Source organism: Oncorhynchus mykiss, chromosome 21 (assembly GCF_057628025.1).
Source record: "Oncorhynchus mykiss isolate SJ-2025 chromosome 21, ASM5762802v1, whole genome shotgun sequence".
Lineage (NCBI taxonomy): Eukaryota > Metazoa > Chordata > Actinopteri > Salmoniformes > Salmonidae > Oncorhynchus > Oncorhynchus mykiss.
The window spans coordinates 20,991,343-21,016,820 of record NC_143042.1 but is presented as its reverse complement, the minus strand read 5'-3'; the positions used below and the strand labels follow the sequence as shown (position 1 = coordinate 21,016,820).

Here is a 25,478-nt window from a genome sequence, read left to right as displayed (position 1 = left end):
CTCCCCCTCTGTCTCTGCATCACACAAACACGCATATGCACGCACACGCAAGTCTAAAAGAACTGAACACACAAACACACATTCTGTAGGTATGTACATGCTGCTCGGGTAGAGCTCTAGGTTGGGTGTGTAATGGGTCCCCGGGGCTGCATGAAGAATCAGTCCGTCTCTCTTTTCTTTGTCTGCCCAGCTGTCTGTCCACTCATCTCAGTCCCATACTGGCCTCCAGGGGGGGGGTTATGGAGGCTTAGAATTGGTTGTCTACAAGCCTAGCAGTGTTGTTGGGATAGCAGTAGTGGTATCCTAATGTAGCAGTGGTAGTAGTATGGAGGGTGCTGGGTGCTGTCCCTGCCTCACAGTGCTGCGTGTCGTTGGCACACGTCTGAATGATTCACAAAGGCCTTCTGGGAAATACATACATTGAAACTATGTATGTTTAACCGTGGTTGAACCGCGTTGGTACAGTATGTAAGGCTGCAGGGCCACACTGAGAGAGGGTCTGTGTGTCTGCGAACCCTCACCTCTGATCCCTGACCCCTAACCCCCTGAACCCTAACCTAGCCCAGACCGTGGTATTCAGTGAACAACAGGCAACTCCATACCCCAACACTCCCATACGTTTACAATCAATCAATAAATAAATAAAAGCAATAATAAACAATATTAATTTTGATGAAACATTTTCCTGTGCAGGATAGAACAGAGTCTAAAGCGCGTCAGGCTGCTCCTGTCTGTCCATCCGCCTGTCCATCCCTCAGTCAATCTATGGAGGTGAAGGGGGCTTACCTCTCTCCTCCATCTCTCATCCTCTTCTCTCTGTCCTCCCCTCTCTCCATGTGAAGTCCTCTCTCTCTCTCTCTCTCTCTCTCTCTCTCTCTCTTCTCTTCTCTTCTCTTCTCTTCTCTTCTCTTCTCTCTCTCATACAGCAGTCTCTAGATCTTCGTGGGAGACAGTGGTAGGGAGCTGTTTGCTGGTCAGGTAGGAGGCCAGCTCTTGGTCCCCCGCATCACGAGCTTGCTCTACTGGGGTCTTACCCTGTGAACACACACAGACACACAGGTGTGTGGTTACTTACACTCCATTAAACAAACTCTCTCTTATGTGTGAGCTTGCCTTCGTGTGTGCAAGTGTGTGTGTCTGTGTGTGTTTGTGCGGTGCGGTGCGGTACAAATGTGTGTGTGTGTGTAAAGTGTGTACTGTGTGTGTGTGTGTGTACTGTGCATGTCCTGTCTGTGTGTGTGTGTGTGTGTGTGTGTGTGTGTGTGTGTGTGTGCGCGTGTGCGTGTGTGCATGTGTGCGGTATGTGAGGTTCTAACCTTGAAGTTGGTCTTGATGAGGGAAGCTCCGGAGTCCATGAGAAGACGACACACAGCGTGATGCTTCCGAGAGGCCGCTTTGTGCAAGGCAGTATCTCCTCTGAAAACACACAGGGGCACACACTTCACGCAAGCTACAGGCTGCCTGATCCGTTTGAGGCACAAAAAAGTTACTTTAGGCACAGAAACAAGATTCATTCTTCAACTTTAGACCGTCAGACAGACAACAAAGCCATAAGATAGTGGGGGACTTACGTTTCTCTGTTGGTTAAATCCAGGAGCACCTTTGACCCTAAAATAAAATAAACAGAGCAAACATTTTAGCAAACATCCGAGGTTTGCCAAAAATCTCATTTGACGGATGCAATGAGAAGCAACACACACGCACGCACTCACCGTGCTCCAGTATGAAGCGGACCACTTCAGTGTGTCCGTGCTGAGAGGCCAGGTGTAGTGCACTACAACCAGTAGAATCCCTCACCAGGAGGCTGGTCCCGCGAAAGAAGCTGCCCGACAACTGAAAGAGAGACAGGAAGAACACAGCTATGAGAGAAATGTCTGTATCGACTTCAGTAGTGCATATTATGTCCGGAAATGGCTTTTGAGCTATTTCTAGTAAGACAGTCAGATGTTTGCTAGGGAGACGGTCGAGGTATCTAACCGTAGTCAGGTCCCCAGAGGAGGCGGCCGTCAGCAGTGCTAAAGAACACACACACAAACACACCACTATCAGTTAGACAATGTTATAGGGTTACGCGAGAGTTAACAGGAATCACTCCCACTGTAAGACAGGGGTTTCTATCGAGGAACATCATGGGTTTTTAGAAATGTTCTTCTCTCAAAATACGTAAAATATCCCACCTTGTTCCTCAGACGTCAGAGGGCTCCTGTACCAGAGAAACAAATAGATGAAAAGGACTGTGACTCTCAACATGAAATAACGTCAGAGTTGTGTGTGTGTGTGTGTGTGTGTTTGTGTGTGTGTGTGTGTGTGTATGCACGCGTTTACACATCTGTGTATGTGAGTGTGTGTGTGTCTCTCTCGCGCCCTCTGTCTCTCACCCAGAGTTGGGCTCCACCACCAGGTCAGGCATGCCTGTGGCCGGTCCCCCCGCTAGTCCATCGTGGTCCAGGATAAACACCTCTTCCTGGCAGATTTCCGTCACATAGTGCAGGTGCTCCTGGGCCTTGTCTATGCGGTAGAAACGGTCTGCGGACGTAGCTGGGGACAGGAGACTTGGTTTAGAGAGCTCTCCAAAGCTCTGGCACATTTACAGAAATGCTGATTCATGTTTTGACCCCTAGGCGAGTGACGTCACTGACTGATGTCACTCACAGTCCAGGAAGCTCCAGTTGGGGGACAGCCTGTGGGCGGAGCCAGGTCGTGGTAGACCTCGACACTCATCCTACAGCAAGGGGAGGGAAGGGTTCAATAGCGACTCACTGATAACATAGTCAGATATAGTAGATGGAAAGGTAGACAGACAAGAACCTGGTAATGCACTCGGTGGCCAGCAGATGGAGCCTGATGAAGATCCTGTTAGAAACAGGAGAGCCCAGCAGTGTCTCAGAAAATAGAACAATCGTCACAGCCAAATCATATTGGCGCGAGTGTGTGTGTGTGTACGTGTGCGTGTGCAAGTGTGTCACGTGTCTGTGTGTGTTCTCACCTCCTGTAGCCTGTCTATGTAGAGTCTGCAGGTCTCCAGGTCACAGTCCCCTCTCACCACCACAATCCCCACGGCGACCGCTGCAACACACACACACACGCAGGACACGCACATGGAGATTAGGGGCTGCTGCCTATACATAGACTTGAAATCACTGGCCACTTTAATAATGTTTACATATTTTGTATTACTCATCTTATATGTATATACTATCTACTGTATCTTAGACTATGCCGCTCTGACATTGCTCGTCCATATATTTATATATTCTTAATTACATTTCTTTATTTAGATTTGTGTGTATTGTGTGTATTGTTGTGAAATTGTTAGATATTACTTGTTAGATATTACTGCACGTGCATGTGACCAATAACATTTGACTTGATTTGATGGACGCTTCAACAAAGACACGCAGACACACACTCACAGATGTCTCGGAGTCGTTCCTTGTCGAACTGTAGCCTGTCGTGGTCCTGCAGACTGATCCGGTTGACTCTGAGGCGGAGGCGCTCGGGGACAGCATGGGGGCTGGTGGAACACACACACGCGCACGTTGAAACGTCTCAATCAACATGACGTATTGCTTTATTCAATTTGATTCTCTTCAGTACCGGAAACAAACAGGATGTGTGTATTTTTCATTTTTTTCATTGATTGCGATCTAGCAGTGCCAGGATAGATTACACTGTGCTACATGTACTGTAGCCACAACAGCACAGAGCACAGAGCAGGACAGGGTGGACTCCCACAGAGACAGACACTAGGAGACAGCACACCGGCAGGTTAGAAAGGGTTCAGCATGCAGCGGCCACCATATACTTTCGACGTTAGACCCACTTACTGCACACGGTGCTCGACACACGAGCGCAAACACAAACAAATAACTCAACTCTCTCCTTCTCACTCTGTTTCTCTCCGTCTTTCTCTCTCTCAGACACGCTCTCAGACACTCTCTCAGACACTCTCTCAGACACGCTCTCAGACACGCTCTCAGACACTCTCGCCGGGTTAAAGTACTTACACAGAGAAGGAGTCAGGGGGAGCAGAAAGGCGGCGCAGGTCTGCTGCACACACTTTCTGAATACTGCAGTCGTGCACGCACACACAACAGGGCGGGGCGAGTGCGGGGGGGGGGGGGGGGGGGGGGACAGGCCCAGAGGGGAGTCGGGTAAATATCAAGGAAAGAGAGAGGGACAGAGGAGCAGACACGAAGGTGAGGAGTGAGGTGAAGAAAGAAAAGACGAAAAAGACAGCAGATGATGAAGACATGGATGAAGCCCATGACAGACTAGAGTGGTAATTGCAGAACACTAAGGCAACAACCAGGCACAGCTTTAGTTACTATAGCTGAGTAGCACCACACTGAGTAAAGAGCAACACACACACACACACACACACACACACAACGGCAGCAGCTAGATACACACACAGGCATTAGTGCTGTTGGGACGATCTGCTAACAGGTGGTAGGTAGTAAGCGGAACAGACGGTCAGAGGACAAACTAACAGTGTGAAGTGAAATATGATGAGACGAAGCCCTGAATAAAACCAAGAAAATGAACTGTGGGCCGTGTGTGCGGACCTCAGCAGTGAGTTTACACCTTGACAGATGTTACACTGACGCAGCGCCTCGTTTGACCCCGTATCCCCTTGGTGTATATGCTTCTTCCCAACAGAATGCAGCCACGGCATCAAAAAACTAGCCCTGGTTATCGTAATCGGTGTCAACGTACACTTTGACACATTCATAGTGTCCGTTCTGTAGCCCTGGGGAGCTATGTGACTCACTCGCTAGGGCAGGACTCGGAGGACTTTACCCAGGCCTAGTTCCACAGGGAGAAGTGTCCGTTCTGTAGCCCTGGGGAGCTATGTGACTCACTCACTAGGGCAGGACTCGGAGGACTTTACCCAGGCCTAGTTCCACAGGGAGAAGTGTCCGTTCTGTAGCCCTGGGGAGCTATGTGACTCACTCGCTAGGGCAGGACTCGGAGGACTTTACCCAGGCCTAGTTCCACAGGGAGAAGTGTCCGTTCTGTAGCCCTGGGGAGCTATGTGACTCACTCGCTAGGGCAGGACTCTGAGGACTTTACCCAGGCCTAGTTCCACAGGGAGAAGGATGTGTGCGTGATTCACCGAGTCAGCTCAGGGATTCGAACCGGTGACCGCTCGGTTACTGGTCTCAACCGCTAGGCTACCTGCCAGTCCTCCAGCCATTCTCTTTTGAGAGTGTGTGTGTGGTTCACTCGTTGAGTTAGGGCAGTGAGGTCTTGATACCTAGTGCTATATTGGCCTATATCCTTGGTGTGTGTGTGTGTGTGTGTGTGTGTGTGTGTGTGTGTGTGTGTGTGTGTGTGTGTGTGTGTGTGTGTGTGTGTGTGTGTGTGTGTGTGTGACTCACTCATTAAGCAGGGGTACTGAGGTGCGTCTCTTGCTCTTCTGTACCATGTTGGCCTGGTTGCGTAGGGAGATCCGGAGGGTTGAGGGGGCCAAGCGACACGGCTCTCCATCCACCTACACACATGCGCGCCCAGACACACAGACACACACACTGCATATCAAATACATTCTGACTTGGGGTTGTGTCTCTGCAGCATGGGCCTGCATTGTATCTCTGCAGCATGGGCCTGCGTTGTATCTCTGCAGCATGGGCCTGCGTTGTATCTCTGCAGCATGGGCCTGCGTTGTATCTCTGCAGCATGGGCCTGCGTTGTATCTCTGCAGCATGGGCCTGTGTTGTATCTCTGCAGCATGGGCCTGCGTTGTATCTCTGCAGCGAGGGCCTGTGTTGTATCTCTGCAGCAAGGGCCTGTGTTGTATCTCTGCAGCAAGGGCCTGTGTTATACACCTGCCTGTTTGGCCCTCCTGTTAGTGTGCACGATTCTTTCCATTCTCCTTCAACCTCTCTCATCAACAAGCTGTTTTCGCCATCAGAGCTGCTGCTGACTGGATGTTTTTTGTTTGTCGCACCATTCTCTGTAAACCTTAGACACCGTTGTGTGTGAAAAACCCAGGAGGGCGGCCGATTCTGAGATACTGGATCCGGCGTGCCTGGCACCGACGATCATACCTCGCTCAAAGTCGCTTAGGTCACTCGTTTTGCCCATTCTAACGTTCAATCGAACAGTAACTGAATGCCTCAATGCCTGTCTGCCTGCTTTATATAGCAAGTCACGGTCACGTGACTCACTGTACTATCTGTAGGAGCGATCCATTTTCATGAATGGGGTGTACATCATAAACTGGCCAGTGAGTGTATATGTGTAGCATGCACTGTAAACCCCAGTGTGTTCTCATTACTCAAAACCTTGGAGGAAACCCGTTGCACTTAATTTATCTGAGTAAAGTTCCTTAGAGTGATTTTGTAGTCATTACTCAAACCGAATGAGTCACTGCGACCCTAGAGGTTCCAGATTTGATAAGTAACAGAAATACGTAACACTCTTACTAAGTCACGCCTCCAATATAATTTCCCAGTGTGCCTTGCCTTTTTAAGTGAATCGCAGTTACCACCCATGACTGTGTTTGTTAGTGACAGAGGCATGGTTGTTGAATTTGTTCATTTACAGTCCTGTGGCCTTCAAGTGAGTTCATAGTTGAATGTTACCATTATAATTAAACTCTTTATGACAATACATCACATGAGACTTTATTTTGAGGCCTAGCTTTATCCTAATACAGTGGCCTGAAACTCATAGTTTACAGGCCACATCAGGCCTGAAAGTTCCAGTAACTTTCCCAAAATTCCCACATTTTCTAAAAAACCTGGTTGAAGGATTGCCAGGAATATTCCAACTGGGATTTCTGGAAAACCTGAAAAACGTTCCTGAATTTTGCAACCCGACCTGCAAGTCACATTATGCTGGCTTGCAAAATGATGTGCAATTCCTATTGGAATCCAGCCAGAGTTAAGATATCCAACAGTTGTATTCACCCGCAGCCTGCTTTCATAATGACTGCAAGGGTTCAGTACAGTGTGAGGAGACTACCTAAGCAACTTCAACTGGAACAACCATTTCAGTAACAGGTGCAAAAAAATCTAACTAAATTATTGGATTTGTTTAGAAAAATGTATGTTATTTATCTGTAGCATAAGATTAATCACTCAATGTACATGCAAAAACAAAGATATTATTAATGTTTTTAATTTTTTAATCTACCTGCATTAGAAAAAATGCTGGGAAAAAAAGTGAATTTCTTATAATAACTTTTTTTTAAATGTGTTGCTGTGACTTCTCATTTAGTTTTGAGTCATACCACACAAACATTTTAGGTAATAATGACTTTTCATTTACTTTGAGTTCAACTTACTAGAAGTAGAAGTATTTGAGTTAAAAATGCCTTAATTTTCTAATTCCATGAATTCCATTGATTCCTATGGAGGACTGCTCCTTCTGGGGAGTGCCAATATGGCCGATCGGTGGCTTCAAAGCCTCTCACTGGCCAATAAATAGTATCAGCAATCCAGGGTTTATCTACATCATTGGTTGGATCGCTAGTGTGGGCTTGTGTTATATATCTGTAGTATGGGCCTGTGTTGTATCCATTTAGTGTTGGCCTGTGTGATATCTCACCTGTACAGCGATGGTCTTAAAGGTGGTCAGAGTCACCTCTCTACACTGGTGCAGCCTCTCACCATGACCTCCTACCTGCAGTGCCGCCTAGGGGACAGGAAGAGGAATTACACCATTTTGTATAGTCAAACACACTCTCTCACACACACGCACACACGCACACACACACTCACAAGGGAGGACATGGTGAAGCCGATGACTTCAATACAGCCGTCGTCATGGCGCTGAGGCTCAAAATCCCGGTGGTCTCCTGTGTTCCCCCACGGCATGGTGCCCGCACAGTACCTACACACACACACACACACACACACACACACACACACTTTTAAAAACACACATAATCCTCAAACACCCTCACAAAAAACCTGCAGTATGCTGCATGCATAAAACTATGGGGTAGGTTATGGACAGACCACAGATCTACCAACAGCGTCAGGTAGACAGACACAAGGTCACCTGGGTGGGGTGATTAGCTACCTGGGGATGTTTAAGAAGACGATGCACTGGAACTTCTGCTCCTGGATCTTAGCAGTGAGATCCGTCCCGTCACACTGGTACAGAGAAAAAGAGGTTTCACTGAATCCAGTAATTGAATGTAGAGAGATTCCAGTTCCTGAGCCAGGGACCTGTCCAGTGGCAGGTTGATTATCAGGCTGTCAGGGCCCTCTTAACCAAACTGTCAGCCTGTGACACTCTGTGTGTGTGTGTGTGTGTGTGTGTGTGTGTGTGTGTGTGTGTGTGTGTGTGTGTGTGTGTGTGTATGTGTGTGTGTGTTTGTGTGTGTGTGTGTGACACTCACCACCACTCTGACGTGTTTAGACAGATCCCTGGAGCTCCTCTGGAGGAAGTCGGAGAACGCAGCCTGACAGGAAGCAGAGACAACTCGTTACATTCTATATACGCCTTTCTCACTCTCTCTATTCCCTCCCTCCTCTCTACCCTCCCTCCAAATCCCTCCACATCCCTCTCCTCATCCCCTCTCCCCCCTCGCCCCAATCAGTAATGTGGTGTTAAGTCTGTCGGGTACTCACCCCTGCATAGAACATCTTGTTGCGAAAGCGACTATTGAACTTCTCAGGGTTGGCTTCTGCAGGGAGGAGGAGGTACAACAGTTAGAGTCTGTGTCCTACTGTGGTCAGACAGCTAAAGGAACGATGCTTCTGGTCCCGAGAGACAGTACTGCTCACCTCTGGATTCGTGGAACTCCAGTGTGACGTTGGCGTCGAAGCCGAGGCTGAAGTAGTTGTTGAACACGTTCAGTGGGAGCTGGAGACATACAGAGAGATGTAGAGTGAAAAAGAGGGGAACGCACAAGAGGTACAAAATCAGTTTAAATAAGGTTGAACTCACTGTCCATATCACTCAGACCATGAGACAGCCGTACCACTGACCCCTCCCTTGACCATTCACCCCTCATCTCTGACCCCTAACCTCTGACCCCAGACAGACCTTCTGTGTGCCCTCCTCCGGCTGGGCGGGGCTTCTCTCCACCTGAAGGTTCCACCTGTCTAGCTGCACCACAGAGCCATCCTCCACCTGACACAGTACCTTGGACACCGGCTCGTCTGTATAACCCTACACAGAGAGAGACAGGTTATAACCCTACACAAAGAGAGACAGATTATAACCCTACAGAGAGAGACAGGTAATAATCCTACACATAAAGAGACAGGTTGTAACCCTACACAGAGCAACACAGATTATAACCCTACACAGAGAGAGAGAGAGGTTATAACCCTACACAGAGAGAGACAGGTTATAACCCTACACAGAGAGAGACAGGTTATAACCCAACACAGAGAGTGACAGGTTATAACAAAACACAGAGAGAGAAATGTTATAATCCTACACATAAAGAGACAGGTTATAACCCTACACAGAGAGAGACAGGTAATAATCCTACACATAAAGAGACAGGTTGTAACCCTACACAGAGCAACACAGATTATAACCCTACACAGAGAGAGAGAGAGGTTATAACCCTACACAGAGAGAGACAGGTTATAACCCTACACAGAGAGAGACAGGTTATAACCCAACACAGAGAGTGACAGGTTATAACAAAACACAGAGAGAGAAATGTTATAATCCTACACATAAAGAGACAGGTTATAACGCTACACAGAGAGTGACAGGTTATAACCCTACACAGAGAGTGACAGGTTATAACCCAACACAGAGAGAAACAGGTTATAACCCAACACAGAGAGAGACAGGTTATAACCCAACACAGAGAGAGAAATGTTATAATCCTACTCATAAAGAGACAGGTTATAACCCTACACAGAGAGTGACAGGTTATAACCCTACACAGAGAGTGACAGGTTATAACCCAACACAGAGAGAGACAGGTTATAACCCTACACAGAGAGTGACAGGTTATAACCCTACAGTGAGAGACATGTTATAACCCTACACAGAGAGAGACAAGTTATAACCCTACACAGAGAGACACATGTTGTAACCCTACACAGAGAGCGACAGGTTATAACCCTACACAGAGAGTGACAGGTTATAACCCTACACAGAGAGTGACAGGTAATAATCCTACGCATAAAGAGACAGGTTGTAACCCTACACAGAGAGAGACATGTTGTAACCCTACAGAGAGAGAGAGAGAGAGAGAGACATGTTATAACCCTACATAGAGAGACAGGTTATAACCCTACAGAGAGAGACAGGTTATAACCCTACAGAGAGAGAGAGAGAGACATGTTACTTCAGGTAAACGGAGCTAATTTCAATTCCTTTAAACTGAAGCCAGAGACAAGTGGAATGGGACCACGACAATAATAGCATTTCAAGTGTTCGAAAGAGAATGAGAGTGACTTATCCAGGACACCGAGGTCAGACTGTTTACCACCTACACCGTCAGACGGGTGGACACACACATGCACACACACACACACGTGCATGTACACGCACGCACGCACGCACACACACACACACACACACACACACACACACACACACACACACACACACACACACACACACACACACAGTGACAGAATAATGAAGGGCTTTTATGGAAATAAGTACCTATTATGCCTGTCTCTCTGTCACGGTAATAACCAGCATAGTTCCAACACAGCTGAGGCATCACATACAGCATTCAATAGCCATGTACATAAACACACAATAAAACCCTAACACATGTGCTGCAGTGGATTCTTCTCTTGTTGCCACCGTAGTAAGCAAATGTTCAAATCAAATCAAACCTTATTTGTCACATGCTTCGTAGACAACAGGTGTAGACTGACAGTGGAACGCTTAATAGCGGGTCCTTTTCCAAAAACGCAGAGTTTAAGATAAAGATCGGGGGGAAAAATCAAATAGAAATAGTGACACGGGGGATAAATACACAGTGAAAAAAGACGAATAAAGAGCAGAAACAACATGCTAAATACAGGGAGCACCCGTACTGAGTCAATGTGCAGGGCCACAAAGTCACTGAGGTAGCTACAGAATGTACATATAGGTAGGGGTGAAGTGACGAGGCAACAGGATAGACAATACACTGAGCTGTGGCCGCAGCGTATTTGACGCAGTAGCAGCAGCGTACGTGGTGAGTGTGAAAGTGTGTGTGTGTGTGTGTGTGTGTGTGTGTATGTTGTCAGTGTGCACACGTGCGCATGTTATGTGTGTGTGGGCGTATGCGGTGGATATGTGTAAGTATGGGTGAGTGTGTGGGTATAGTCCAGTGTGTGGGTATAGTCCAGTGTGTGTGTGTAGAGTCCAGTGTGTGGGTATAGTCCAGTGTGTGGGTAGAGTCCAGTGTGTGGGTAGAGTCCAGTGTGTGGGTAGAGTCCAGTGTGTGTGTAGAGTCCAGTGTGTGGGTAGAGTCCAGTGTGTGGGTAGAGTCCAGTGTGTGGGTAGAGTCCAGTGTGTGGGTAGAGTCCAGTGTGTGTGTAGAGTCCAGTGTGTGGGTAGAGTCCAGTGTGTGTGTAGAGTCCAGTGTGTGTGTAGAGTCCAGTGTGTGGGTAGAGTCCAGTGTGTGTGTAGAGTCCAGTGTGTGGGTAGACTCCAGTGTGTGGGTAGAGTCCAGTGTGTGGGTAGAGTCCAGTGTGTGGGTATAGTCCAGTGTGTGGGTAGAGTCCAGTGTGTGGGTATAGTCCAGTGTGTGTGTGTAGAGTCCAGTGTGTGGGTAGAGTCCAGTGTGTGGGTATAGTCCAGTGTGTGGGTAGAGTCCAGTGTGTGGGTATAGTCCAGTGTGTGTGTGTGTAGAGTCCAGTGTGTGGGTAGAGTCCAGTGTGTGGGTATAGTCCAGTGTGTGGGTAGAGTCCAGTGTGTGGGTATAGTCCAGTGTGTGTGTATAGAGTCCAGTGTGTGGGTAGAGTCCAGTGTGTGTGTGTGTAGAGTCCAGTGTGTGGGTAGAGTCCAGTGTGTGGGTAGAGTCCAGTGTGTGGGTAGAGTCCAGTGTGTGGGTATAGTCCAGTGTGTGGGTAGAGTCCAGTGTGTGGGTATAGTCCAGTGTGTGTGTATAGAGTCCAGTGTGTGGGTAGAGTCCAGTGTGTGTGTGTGTAGAGTCCAGTGTGTGGGTATAGTCCAGTGTGTGTGTATAGAGTCCAGTGTGTGGGTAGAGTCCAGTGTGTGTGTGTGTAGAGTCCAGTGTGTGGGTATAGTCCAGTGTGTGTGTATAGAGTCCAGTGTGTGGGTAGAGTCCAGTGTGTGTGTGTATAGAGTCCAGTGTGTGGGTATAGTCCAGTGTGTGTGTATAGAGTCCAGTGTGTGGGTAGAGTCCAGTGTGTGGGTAGAGTCCAGTGTGTGGGTAGAGTCCAGTGTGTGGGTAGAGTCCAGTGTGTGGGTAGAGTCCAGTGTGTGGGTATAGTCCAGTGTGTGTGTATAGAGTCCAGTGTGTGGGTAGAGTCCAGTGTGTGTGTGTGTAGAGTCCAGTGTGTGGGTAGAGTCCAGTGTGTGGGTAGAGTCCAGTGTGTGGGTAGAGTCCAGTGTGTGGGTATAGTCCAGTGTGTGTGTATAGAGTCCAGTGTGTGGGTAGAGTCCAGTGTGTGGGTAGAGTCCAGTGTGTGGGTAGAGTCCAGTGTGTGGGTAGAGTCCAGTGTGTGGGTAGAGTCCAGTGTGTGGGTAGAGTCCAGTGTGTGTGCATAGAGTCCGTGCAAGAGAGTTAGTTAAAGAAAAGGGTCAATGCTGGTAGTCCGGGTAGCCATTTGATTAGCTATTTAGCAGTCTTTTTAAGCAGCGTTATGGCTTGGGGGTAGAAGCTGTTCAGGGTCTTGTTGGTTCCAGACTTGGTACACCGGTACCACTTGCCATGAGGTAGCAGAGAGAACAGTCTATGGCTTGGGGTGGCTGGAGTCTTTGACAATTGTTTGGGCCTTCCTCTGACACCGCCTGGTATACAGGTCCAGGCTCCAGTGAGCCTCTCCCTCCCTCATGCACTCTCTCCCTCATCATCTCTCTCCCTCATACTCTCTCTCCCTCATACTCTCTCTCCCTCATACTCTCCCTCCCTCTCTCTCCCTCATACTCTCTCTCCCTCATACTCTCTCTCCCTCATACTCTCCCTCCCTCATACTCTCCCTCCCTCTCTCTCCCTCATACTCTCTCTCCCTCATACTCTCCCTCCCTCATACTCTCCCTCCCTCTCTGTCCCTCATACTCTCTCTCCCTCATACTCTCCCTCCCTCATACTCTCCCTCCCTCTCTGTCCCTCATACTCTCTCTCCTTCATACTCTCTCTCCCTCATACTCTCCCTCCCTCATACTCTAACTCCCTCTCTGTCCCTCATACTCTCTCTCCTTCATACTCTCTCTCCCTCATACTCTCCCTCCCACATACTCTCTCTCCCACATACTCTCCCTCCCTCATACTCTACCTCCCTCATACTCTCCCTCCCTCATATTCTCCCTCCCTCATACTCTCCCTCCCTCATACTCTCCGTCCCTCATACTCTCTCTCTCTCCCTCGTCTCTTTTCTCTTCTCTTCTCCTCTAAGCAGCTGAATGTTATTTCCATGCAGATTTTATGTTGTTGTCTGTAATGAATTCTAATCACAGCTAATAATCCTTGATATACACATCCCTCCTCTCCTCCCCAAGAGTCTGGAAGTGTTTCCTCTCTCTCTCTCTCAATCTCTGCCCCCCCCCCCCCCCCCCACACACACACACACATGTGTGGTTCAGAGAGAACTCGTTTATATTTAGGCAACGCTCATTAGAGCTACTGCTAATTAGCCTTAGTGCACACACACCCACACACACATGCACACACGCACAAACATATTTACACTGATTCAGGCAATTTGTGTCAGAGAAAGTAGCACTCTCACCAACAGGATACAGACATACACAAACACGCACGCACACACACAACATACACACAAAGAGAGAGAGAGAGATTGAGAGAGAGTGCCAAACAAAGGCTGTTTCACATCACCTACACACACACACTCTTAGCTTTTGTGTCAGCGAACGTGCTGATGACAGCAGCACTCTCACCAACAGGACACACAGACACACAGACCCACAGACACACACACACACACACACACACACACACACACAGGCGCTGTGGCAAGGTGCAGGGGAACCGAGAGGACAGGCTGTATGCTGATAAAACAGGACAGTCAGACAGAGCAGCAGCGGCGAAAAGGACAGTCTAAAAGAGCCACAGGCTCAAAGAGAACAAGACAACACCTGCAACGATCCCCACTAATTACAGCTGCAGTACAACATTAGTTATTTCAGTAAGACAGAGTCCACTGTGTTGACTGTTACTGTAGTTAGCAAGGTGACTGTATAGGGTCAGAGTCCACTGTGTTGACTGTTACTGTAGTTAGCAAGGTGACTGTATAGGGTCAGAGTCCACTGTGTTGACTGTGCTGTAGTTAGCAAGGTGACTGTATAGGGTCAGAGTCCACTGTGTTGACTGTTACTGTAGTTAGCAAGGTGACTGTATAGGGTCAGAGTCCACTGTGTTGACTGTTACTGTAGTTTGCAAGGTGACTGTATAGGGTCAGAGTCCACTGTGTTGACTGTTACTGTAGTTAGCAAGGTGACTGTATAGGGTCAGAGTCCACTGTGTTGACTGTTACTGTAGTTAGCAAGGTGACTGTATAGGGTCAGAGTCCACTGTGTTGACTGTTACTGTAGTTAGCAAGGTGACTGTATAGGGTCAGAGTCAGACAGAGGGAAATGTATACCGTACAAAACATAATGAGATACACACATGCAGGGAGGACACAATGGGCACGTGCCCCCCTCTGCTTTTTACACGTTGAATTCATTACTTAACTTCATTTTTAAGCCCACGTTTTATCCAAATTGTTTATAAAAAAAGATCTGTCAGCGGGAATTTGGCGGAGGGGGCACACCGACTGGACCAGTCAAAGAGTAGCCCGACCCCCTATTCTCCTTGCCACCTAGCAATGTTATGAAGTAGGTTTTAGCTGGCCAGCTAGGTTCCCAATCTCCCGACCTCATTACTAGCCACCAAGGCATTTCAGGCTACCAAGTTGGTGTAGCTTGTCTGGCTATCTTAGCTGGCAGGCCTGCTGGCAAGGTTGCTAGACTTGAGAAAATATGAAAATGCCTTATGACACTTTACACCAGTGTGACAATCGTACTAAACTCCTAAGGCATAAATGTTCCTAAAGAATCGATGTGCAACATTCATTCAAATGACATTTGAACAGGTTAAGATGTACGATTAGATTACCTATGCAGAATAATATACATACTGTATTTTTTTTGTTGCACAGAATTAGGCATAATGACTATCGCTCTAGGTTGCAGGGAAAAGGTGTTTCAGGTGTTTGAAAAGTACAAAATTCCAGCCCCTCTCCGGACAACCCCCCCCATCCTCATGTTCCTCTTGCCCCCTCTAAAATAATGAGTGGATGACACCCCAGTGCGGGCGCACACCGGCGCAAAACAAACACACACGCACATCCACACACAAAGGGCAGCTTACCCCTCCCCAGTTGAGAGTCCTGGCGAGGTCATTTCCTGTCCCCAGAGGAAGTACTGCTACAGGCGGATGGGGGGTCATTCCTAACTCATCCAGAGCAGACAGGATCCACCCCACCTAAGGCGAGAGAAGGTGAGAGAGAGAGAGAGAGAGAGAGAGAGAGAGTGAGATGGGGCTCTGTTAATGAAGTTCATTAATGCTGTGAATAATGTATAGGTCCTGGGACATGTTCATACATGTTAACTATGTATGTGTGTGTGTGTGTGTTGCCACCAGGGGGAGCTGTGTTCACACACAGTAACACATTTGCACTGTCTATCATCAAGCACCCTCAAACTCAACTCTGGACCTCGAAGCCAGTTCCATTGCTTTTTTCATTGTTCCCCTGTAATCAGGGACTGATTTAGATCTGGGACACCAGGTGTGTCCAATTAATTAGCAAAATTAACAGAAAACCAAAAGGTTTCGGATCCCATGGGGTAAAAGTTGAATACCCCTGACAGTAGCACTGAAAACATACAGAGTCATTGTGACGGACGGACGGACGGACGGACGGACGGACAGACAGACGTTAGTAATAGCAGTTGAATTGAAGTAAAACAGTAATAACATGTTCATTCTCTCACCGTCCCGTCTCCTCCACAGGCCAGGATACGCAGGTTTGGCACTTTCCTGTACAACTCCAACCTGGGAGACATGACGTACAGAGGTTAGGGTGTAGGAAATAGTGTATAGGGTGTAGTGTGTGGGAAATAGATTGTAGCATGCAGGGCGTAGTACTCACGCCTCTCTGAGCCCTCCCTGGGAGAGATCAAACACCTGGCGAGGGTTCAGGATCCACATAAACATCTGTAACACCTTAGTACCCTGAGACACGGAGAGAGAAGGATGTTAGGGTCAGGGGTCAGGGATGACGGTAGCTAGGGGTTTGTGGGACAGCAGTTAGGATTATAAGTCAGGAATCATTGGTTAACTTACCTGGTTGCCTCCACTCTTGGGGTTGACAAAGACTAGAACAGGTTTCATCAGAGGGGAGGGAAGGGGCTTCAGCATGAATGGGCGCCACTTTGACTCCTAATGGGAGCAAAAAGATATTAGCAAGAGTCTACCCCTTGTCAGCAAATAGAACACGTTTGTACCTACACCCCACAGGGGGACAGAGAACAGTACTCCCCCCACAGAGGGACAGAGAACAGTACTCACCCCACAGGGGGACAGAAAACAGTACTCACCCCACAGGGGGACAGAGAACAGTACTCACCCCACACAGGGACAGAGAACAGTACTCACCCCACAGGGGGACAGAGAACAGTACTCACCCCACAGAGGGACAGAGAACGGTACTCACCCCACAGAGGGACAGAGAACGGTACTCACGCCACAGAAGGACAGAGAACAGTACTCACCCCACAGAGGGACAGAGAACAGTACTCACCCCACAGGGGGACAGAGAACAGTACTCACGCCACAGAAGGACAGAGAACAGTACTCACCCCACAGAGGGACAGAGAACGGTACTCACGCCACAGAAGGACAGAGAACAGTACTCACCCCACAGAGGGACAGAGAACAGTACTCACCCCACAGAGGGACAGAGAACAGTACTCACCCCACAGAGGGACAGAGAACAGTACTCACCCCACAGAAGGACAGAGAACAGTACTCACCCCACAGAGGGACAGAGAACAGTACTCACGTCAGTTCCTCTCTTACTGGTCCTTCTTTTGAATGATGTGCGTTTTTTCCTCCTTGTAGAGTTTTTGAATGAGCTCTGTGTGAGGGGAGAGAGAGAGAAACGCATTAAGGCATGTTCCACAGATAAACCCTGAAGCACACACAACACGCACACACAACACACACACACACACACAGCGCTGTCTAGCTGCTGGTATATGCGGAGGTCAGTTGAAGTTAACAGTAATAAGAAGAGACTGCAGACTCTAAAAGGAGTGTGCAAAGGAGTGCGTAAAGGAGTCTGTGAATGAGTATGTAAATGAAGTTGGTAAATGAGTCTGTAATTGAGTCTGTAAAGGGCTGCGTAAAGGAGTGTGTAAAGGACTGCGTAAAGGAGTGCATAAAGGAGTCTGTAAAGGAGTCTGTAAAGGACTGCCTAAAGGAGTATGTAAAGGAATCTGTAAAGGAGTGCGTAAAGGACTGTCTAAAGGAGTCTGTAAAGGAGTCTGTAAAGGAGTGTGTAAAGGAGTCTGTAAAGGAGTACGTAAAGCAGTCTATAAAGGAGTCTGTAAAGGAGTGTGTAAAGGACTGCCTAAAGAGTATGTAAAAGAGTCTGTAAAGGAGTCTGTAAAGGACTGCCTAAAGGAGTCTGTAAAGGAGTGTGTAAAGAAAGGAGTGTGTAAATGAGTCTGTAAAGGAGTGTGTAAAGGAGTGTGTAAAGGAGTCTGTAAAGGAGTACGTAAAGCAGTCTATAAAGGAGTCTGTAAAGGAGTGTGTAAAGGACTGCCTAAAGGAGTATGTAAAAGAGTCTGTAAAGGAGTCTGTAAAGGACTGCCTAAAGGAGTCTGTAAAGGAGTGTGTAAAGAAAGGAGTGTGTAAATTAGTCTGTAAAGGAGTCTGTAAAGGAGTGTGTAAAGGAGTGTGTAAAGGAGTGTGTAAATGAGTCTGTAAATGAGTCTGTAAAGGAGTGTGTAAAGGAGTCTGTAAAGGAGTGTGTAAAGGAGTGTGTAAAGGACTGCGTAAAGGACTGCGTAAAGGAGTGCGTAAAGGAGTGTGTAAATGAGTGTGTAAAGGAGTCTGTAAAGGAGTCTGTAAAGGAGTGTGTAAAGGAGTGTGTAAAGGAGTGCCTAAAGGAGTCTGTAAAGGAGTGTGTAAAGGAGTCTGTAAAGGAGTGCGTAAAGGACTGCCTAAAGGAGTGTGTAAAGGAGTGGTTAAAGGAGTGTGTAAATGAGTCTGTAAAGGAGTGTGTAAAGGAGTATGTAAAGGAGTGTGTAAATTAGTATGTAAAGGAGTCTGTAAAGGAGTGTGTAAAGGAGTGTGTAAAGGAGTGCCTAAAGGAGTCTGTAAAGGAGTGCGTAAAGGACTGCCTAAAGGAGTGTGCAAAGGAGTGGTTAAAGGAAAGTGTAAAGGTGTGTGTAAAGGAGTGTGTAAAGAACTGCGTAAAGGACTGCCTAAATGAGTCTGTAAAGGAGTGTGTAAAGAAAGGAGTGTGTAAAGAAAGGAGTGTGTAAAGGAGTCTGTAAAGGAGTCTGTAAAGGAGTGTGTAAAGGAGTCTGTAAAGGACTGCCTAAATGAGTGTGTAAAGGAGTGGTTAAAGGAGTGTGTAAAGGAGTGTGTAAAGGAGTGCGTAAAGGAGTGTGTAAAGGAGTGCGTAAAGGAGTGGTAAATGAGTGCGTAAAGGAGTCTGTAAAGGAGTGTGTAAAGGAGTGCGTGCCCAAGCATGTGGGTCTCCTCCAATCCTGGCTGTTTGGCTGTGATGTGACGTGAAGGCTCCCTGTTGGACTGTGTGTGTGCTCTAGGGTTAAGCCGGTGGTTGAGCTGCAGTTGAGCTACGTGCGTGTGTGAATCTGTGTCAGGGTTCGTGTGTGTGTTGTGTTCTCACCTGTGGCTTCCTGACTTTGATGATCCAGGAGGGGGGGACGATGACCCCGGCGTGAGCCCCCAGTGAACAGGGCTCCTCAATCTGATGTAGCTGGAAACACGTCACCTTGTTATGGAACTGAGGGGGACAGGAGGGGAGAGAGGAAAGAGAGGAGAGAGGGAGGAGACGGGGTTAGGGGTCTGTAGGTACCGCTACTAACTCATACAGACACTCTAATAGAGAAGAACACACACACACACATCCCCAATACACAAACACACACACATACAAACACACAGAGAAACACACAAGACACTACTCACAGCTTGTTTGCACCAGGAGCAACTGATGGCCACAATCTCTTTACTGTGGAAGAACTTCTGCTGGAAGCTCTACCGGATACACAGGATGTATCATGTTATTCATTCGAGATATACACAATATACAGGGTGCATATACTTCAAGGTGTACAGTAGGTGTCTTACCTTCCCACACTGTCTGCATTTCCCCTCTTGGCGGCGCCGGTGCACCCAGTGATGCCTCAACATATTCTGCAGAAGACAGGGACGAGGGAGAGGGAAAGAAAAGAGAGCAGTCAGAGACGGACATATACAGCAGTTCTCACACACAAACACACACGCACACACACGCACGCACGCACACACACACACACACACATATCAGAGACACACCATCATCAGATGCTGACTTACATCTCTGAGGCAGCGAGAGCCTCCTTCTCTAAACGTTGGTTTACAGCGGAAGTTAATCTGAGAGAGAAGGAGAGGGTGGGGGCAGTGAGAGATGGTACGGATGTAGCGCCAGGTGTGCTTTATCGGACTGACTTGTTGAAAGGGAGAATTGCAATGTGTGTGTGTGTTACCTTGTCGAGCTGCTCGATGCAGGCGGTGTGGACTACGATCTTACACGCTCCGCACTTCCTCCTGGGGGCAGACTTCTTAAAAGAGAGGACACACACACACACACACACCAGAGAAAGCAGTGAGACTCACGTAGAGACACACACACACACACACACACACACACACACACACACACACATACAATCGGGTAAATCTGCCAGCTCGGACCAAGTCACAATAAAATAGTTGTCTACGCTTGAAAAAAACATAAAACACGTATTAAGCCCATAATGTGTTAGAGAGGAACTTGACATAGAGAGAGGAAGAGATGTATTTATTGTTTATTTCACTTTTGTTCATCTACTTCACGTGCTTTGGCAATGTAAACATACGTTTCCCATGCCAATAAAGCCCTTAAATTGAATTAAATTGAAATTGAGAGAGAGAGAGGGAGAGAGGAAAAGAGAGAAGAAGAGAGAGAAAGAGGGAGAGGGGGGAAGAAAGAGAGAGAGACAGATGGGAAACTAGAGAGAGATTACATTTTGTCCTGCTCTTACCAGCCTCTATCCTATTCAGACTAATGACAGTGTTTGTGGCCTATCCACTAAGAGATATTAAAGGACAAATGCAGCCGTTTTTTTTATCAATATCAGATCATTTCTGGGTAACAATTAAGTACCTTACTAACCATTTTTGCATCCAACCATTTAATGCGATGAATTACCTGACGCACGAAAAAAGTCACGACCGGGCTGATGGAAACATGAAATGCCGGTACAGTATTATAAATGCGGACTGACAATTTGTTCGTTCGACCGGTGGATACCTTTTGTGTCTGTAAAATGTATTATGCAAGAAATGGTGGTGGAACCGCCTTTATGCGCAAATATTGACATACTATTAACCATCATATCGAAGTAAACTTGGAGTCACGCGAAGACAATGGTGTGTGGTCCTCCCACTAGGACTCGGGAAAGCCTTGCGGTTTATTAGGCTACAGATGAAATAAGTCATGATGAATTTCACAGGGCGGTGAATACGCACGGCGATGAGCTTGATGTTGCTTTCCAATAAATATTGAGGGTCTTATTCTGGTGACATGATAATCGATGTTTGGCTGCCGTTTGACAAAAACAAATAATATCGCTTTTATCCATAATCTCATAGTACACTGTAGGTAGCCTACCCGTACTGTATCTGTGAGCTGTTGGCTGGAGAGTTTTTTTTGTGAAGACCAGAGTTTTTCTATATAACGCAACAGTTTTTGTGATCAAACCATCAGTAGATTTGAAACTGTGATGGAAACCCATTTCATTTTTAATTCGGTACATGGGAATTTAACGTTATTTGTATGTGCACCACGTCATCACGCACAGCCTTTTATCAGCAAAATAAGTCTGTCTGATGGAAAGACATCTCTGGCAGGAAAATGCACATATTGTTTTATGCAGACTTTAGAATATTTGCATAAAAATCTGTCGCAATTTTTTTCCTAAAAGCAATATCTTATGCAAGACTTTTGCTTGGAGTGGTCTGAGTCGGGAAGGGAAAACGGACAATTTGTTGTTATTGGCAGAGAGGGCCTGTTAGAGGACCTCTGACAGTCTCTATGGGGGTGCCACAGGGTTCAATCCTCGGGCTGACTCTTTTCTCTGTATACATCAATGATGTCGCTCTTGCTGCTGGTGATTCTCTGATCTACCTCTATGCAGACGACATCATTCTGTATAATTCTGGCCCCTCTTTGGACACTGTGTTAACTAACCTCCAGACGAGCTTCAGTGCCATACAACTCTCCTTCCGTGGCCTCCAACTGCTCTTAAATGCAAGTAAAACTAAATGCATGCTCTTCAACCGATCGCTACCAGCACCTGCCCGCCCATCCAGCATCACTACTCTGGACGGCTCTGACTTAGAATATGTGGACATCTACGAATACCTAGGTGTCTGGTTAGACAGTAAACTCTCCTTCCAGACTCACATTAAGCATCTCCAATACAAAATTAAATCTAGAATTGGCTTCCTATTTCACAACAAAGCATTCTTCACTCCTGCTGCCAAACATACCCTTGTAAAACTGACCATCCTACCGATCCTTCACTTCAGCGATGTCATTTACAAAATAGCCTCCAACACTCTACTCAGCAAATTGGATGCAGTCTATCACAGTGCCATCCATTTTGTCGTCACCAAAGTCCCATATACTACCCATCACTGCGACCTGTATGCTCTCGTTGGCTGGCCCTCACTTCATATTCATCACCAAACCCACTGGCTCCAGGTCATCTATAAGTCTTTGCTAAGTAAAGCCCCGCCTTATCTCAGCTCACTGGTTACCATAGCAGCACCCACCCATAGCACGCGCTCCAGCTGGTATATTTCTCTGGTCACCCCCAAAGCCAATTCCTCCTTTGGTCGCCTTTCCTTCCAGTTCTCTGCTGCCAATGACTGGAACGAATTTCAAAAAAGCACTGAAGCTGGAGACTCATATCTCCCTCACTAACTTTTAAGCACCAGCTGTCAGAGTAGCTCACAGATCACTGCACCTGTACAATAATGATATAAAACACAGGCAAAACTGAATGTTGACGACACAGGGCCATTAAAGGTAATGTTAGAGATTACTACTGCAGATAGTGTCAAAGCTATTTCTTATCCTTTTTCATGATCAAAGTCATCTCTCTAGAGCAGTGGTTCCCAAACTTTTTGTAGTCCCGTACCCCTTCAAACATTCGACCTCCAGCTGCATACCCCCTCTAGCACCTGGGTCAGCACACTCTCAAATGTTGTTTTTTTGCCATTATTGTAAGCCTGCCACACACACACTATACGATACATTTATTAACCAGTTGCATCTCTAGGGGCGCTATTTCATTTTTGGATAAAAAACGTTCCCGTTTTAAGCGCGATATTTTGTCACGAAAAGATGCTCGACTATGCATATTCTTGAGTTTTGGAAAGAAAACACTCTGAAGTTTCAGAATCTGCAAAGATTTTGTCTGTAAGTGCCCCAGAACTCATTCTACAGGCGAAACCAAGATGATACGTTAAACAGGAAATGAGCAGAATTTCTGAAGCTCTGTTTTCTAATGTCTCCTTATATGGCTGTGAATGCGACAGGAATAAGCTTAGACCTTCTGCCGTTTCCCCAAGATGTCGGCAGCATTGTGACGTATTTGTAGGCATATCATTGGAAGATTGACCATAAGAGACTACATTTTCCAAGTGTCCGCCTGGTGTCCTGCGTCGAAACTGGTGCGTAAAGCCATGTGCAAGTATTTTTCCATTTGATTGAGAGGGGAAACCATGCTTCCACGAACGATATATCATCGAAGAGATATGTGAAAAACACCTTGAGGATTGATTCTAAACAACGTTTGCCATGTTTTCAGTCGATATTATGGAGTTAATTTGGAAAAAAGTTCGCGTTTTGAGGACTGAATTTTCGTTTTTTTTTGGTAGCCAAATGTGATGTACAAAACGGAGCTATTTCTAATACACAAATAATCTTTTTGGAAAAACTGAGCATCTGCTATCTAACTGAGAGTCTCCTCATTGAAAACATCTGAAGTTCTTCAAAGGTAAATGATTTTATTTGAAGGCTTTTATGTTTTTGTTGAAATGTTGCGTGCTGGATGCTAATGCTAATGCTAACGCTAAATGCTACGCTAGCTAGCTACTTTTACACAAATAATTGTTTTCCTATGGTTGAGAAGCATATTTTGAAAATCTGAGATGACAGTGTTGTTTACAAAAGGCTAAGCTTGAGAGATGGCATATTTATTTCATTTCATTTGCGATTTTCATGAATAGCTAACGTTGTGTTATGCTAATGAGCTTGCTGATAGATTTACACAATCCTGGATACAGGGGTTTTTTCATAGCTAAACGTGACGCAGAAAACGGAGCGATTTGTCCTAAACAAATAATCTTTCAGGAAAAACTGAACATTTGCTATCTGAGAGTCTCCTCATTGAAAACATCTGAAGTTCTTCAAAGGTAAATGATTTTATTTGAATGCTTTTCTGTTTTTTTGTGTAAATGTTGCCAGCTGAATTCTAATGCTAAATGCTACGCTAAATGCTACGTTAGCCATCAATACTGTTACACAAATGCTTGTTTTGCAATGGTTGAGAAGCATATTTTGAAAATCTGAGATGACAGTGTTGTTAACAAAAGGCTAAGCTTGAGAGCTAGCATATTTATTTCATTTCATTTGCGATTTTCATGAATAGTTAACGTTGCGTTATGGTAATGAGCTTGAGTCTGTATTCACGATCCCGGATCCGGGATGGGGAGATCAGAAAGGTTAAACATAAGAATGAGTGTGAGTTTTTGGCACAACCCGGCTCGTGGGAAGTGACAAAGAGCTCTTATAGGACCAGGGCACAAATAATAATATAATAATTATCAATATTTTTGCTCTTTATTTAACCATCTTACATATAAAACCTTATTTGTTCATCGAAATGTTGGGTTGTATTGGAGAGAGTCTCAGCCTTAAATCATTTCCCACAGTCTGTGCCTGTATTTAGTTTTCATGCTAGTGAGGGCCGAGAATCCACTCTCATAGGTACTTGGTTGCAAAGGGCATCAGTGTCTTAACAGCATGATTTGCCAAGGCAGGATACTCTGAGTGCAGCCCAATCCAGAAATCTGGCAGTGGCTTCTGATTAAATTACATTTTCACAGAACCGCTTGTTGCAATTTCGATGATGCTCTCTTGTTCAGATATCGGTAAGTGGACTGGAGGCAGGGCATGAAAGGGATAACGAATCCAGTTGTTTGTGTCATCCGTTTCAGGAAAGCACCCGTGTAATTGTGCATCCAATTCACTCAGGTGCTTCGCTGTATCACATTTGACATTGTCCGTAAGCTTGAGTTCATTTGCACACAAACAAATCATACAATGATGGAAAGACCTGTGTGTTGTCCTTGTTAATGCAGACAGAGAAGAGCTCCAACTTCTCAATCATAGACTCAATTTTGTCCCGCACATTGAATATAGTTGTGGAGAGTCCCTGTAATCCCAGATTCAGATCATTCAGGCGAGAAATAACATCACCCAGATAGGCCAGTCGTGTGAGAAACTCGTCACCATGCAAGCGGTCAGACAAGTGAAAATTGTGGTCAGTAAAGTAAACTTTAAGCTGGTCTCTTAATAAAAAAAAAACGTGTCAATACTTTGCCCCTTGACAACCAGCACACTTCTGTACGTTGTAAAAGCATTACATGGTCGCTGCCCATATCATTGCATAGTGCAGAAAATACATGAAAGTTCAGGGGCCTTGCTTTAACTAGGTTAACCATTTTCACTGTAGTGTCCAAAACGTATTTCAAGCTGTCAGGCATTCCCTTGGTAGCAAGAGCCTCTCGGTGGATGCTGCAGTGTACCCAAGTGGCGTCGGGAGCAACTGCTTGCACACATGTTCCCACTCCACTATGTCTCCCTGTCATGGCTTTTGCTCCATCAGTACAGATACCAACATGAGCTGCAGCTACGTTTGGCTACATGCAGAATTAGTGGAATTCCCGCGAGAGAGTAACGGTTAATGTGATTGGATGTTAATTACTTGACGAGGCTACCTGTATT

The 25,478-nt window shown here is 46.5% G+C and overlaps 1 protein-coding gene across 4 annotated transcripts in view; it reads right to left on the bottom strand.

Annotated features, from left to right (window-relative positions):
- Positions 1-875: 875 nt before the first annotated feature.
- The window catches only part of LOC110501060 (diacylglycerol kinase iota), a 43,937-nt gene continuing 19,334 nt past the window's right edge, over positions 876-25,478 (bottom strand). Inside the window, exons 4-33 of one of the 4 annotated variants that reach the window (XM_090214184.1) lie at positions 19,906-19,977; positions 19,736-19,792; positions 19,508-19,573; positions 19,346-19,414; positions 19,044-19,160; positions 17,184-17,258; positions 16,466-16,561; positions 16,272-16,354; positions 16,114-16,174; positions 15,491-15,604; positions 9,007-9,132; positions 8,745-8,823; positions 8,589-8,644; positions 8,357-8,419; positions 8,035-8,108; positions 7,731-7,842; positions 7,558-7,644; positions 5,385-5,497; positions 4,008-4,070; positions 3,414-3,514; positions 2,987-3,066; positions 2,809-2,853; positions 2,653-2,722; positions 2,379-2,538; positions 2,178-2,203; positions 1,978-2,015; positions 1,713-1,833; positions 1,572-1,608; positions 1,317-1,416; positions 876-1,035 (exon numbers count right to left, since the gene is read on the bottom strand). In XM_090214184.1, the coding sequence (XP_090070310.1) occupies positions 919-1,035; positions 1,317-1,416; positions 1,572-1,608; positions 1,713-1,833; positions 1,978-2,015; positions 2,178-2,203; positions 2,379-2,538; positions 2,653-2,722; positions 2,809-2,853; positions 2,987-3,066; positions 3,414-3,514; positions 4,008-4,070; positions 5,385-5,497; positions 7,558-7,644; positions 7,731-7,842; positions 8,035-8,108; positions 8,357-8,419; positions 8,589-8,644; positions 8,745-8,823; positions 9,007-9,132; positions 15,491-15,604; positions 16,114-16,174; positions 16,272-16,354; positions 16,466-16,561; positions 17,184-17,258; positions 19,044-19,160; positions 19,346-19,414; positions 19,508-19,573; positions 19,736-19,792; positions 19,906-19,977 (2,478 nt within the window). In that variant the 3' untranslated portion in view covers positions 876-918. Of the gene's footprint in view, positions 1,036-1,316; positions 1,417-1,571; positions 1,609-1,712; positions 1,834-1,977; positions 2,016-2,177; positions 2,204-2,378; positions 2,539-2,652; positions 2,723-2,808; positions 2,854-2,986; positions 3,067-3,413; positions 3,515-4,007; positions 4,071-5,384; positions 5,498-7,557; positions 7,645-7,730; positions 7,843-8,034; positions 8,109-8,356; positions 8,420-8,588; positions 8,645-8,744; positions 8,824-9,006; positions 9,133-15,490; positions 15,605-16,113; positions 16,175-16,271; positions 16,355-16,465; positions 16,562-17,183; positions 17,259-19,043; positions 19,161-19,345; positions 19,415-19,507; positions 19,574-19,735; positions 19,793-19,905; positions 19,981-25,478 lie in introns of all 4 variants that reach the window. The other 3 variants (XM_090214183.1, XM_090214186.1, XM_090214185.1) reach the window with 3 other exon arrangements.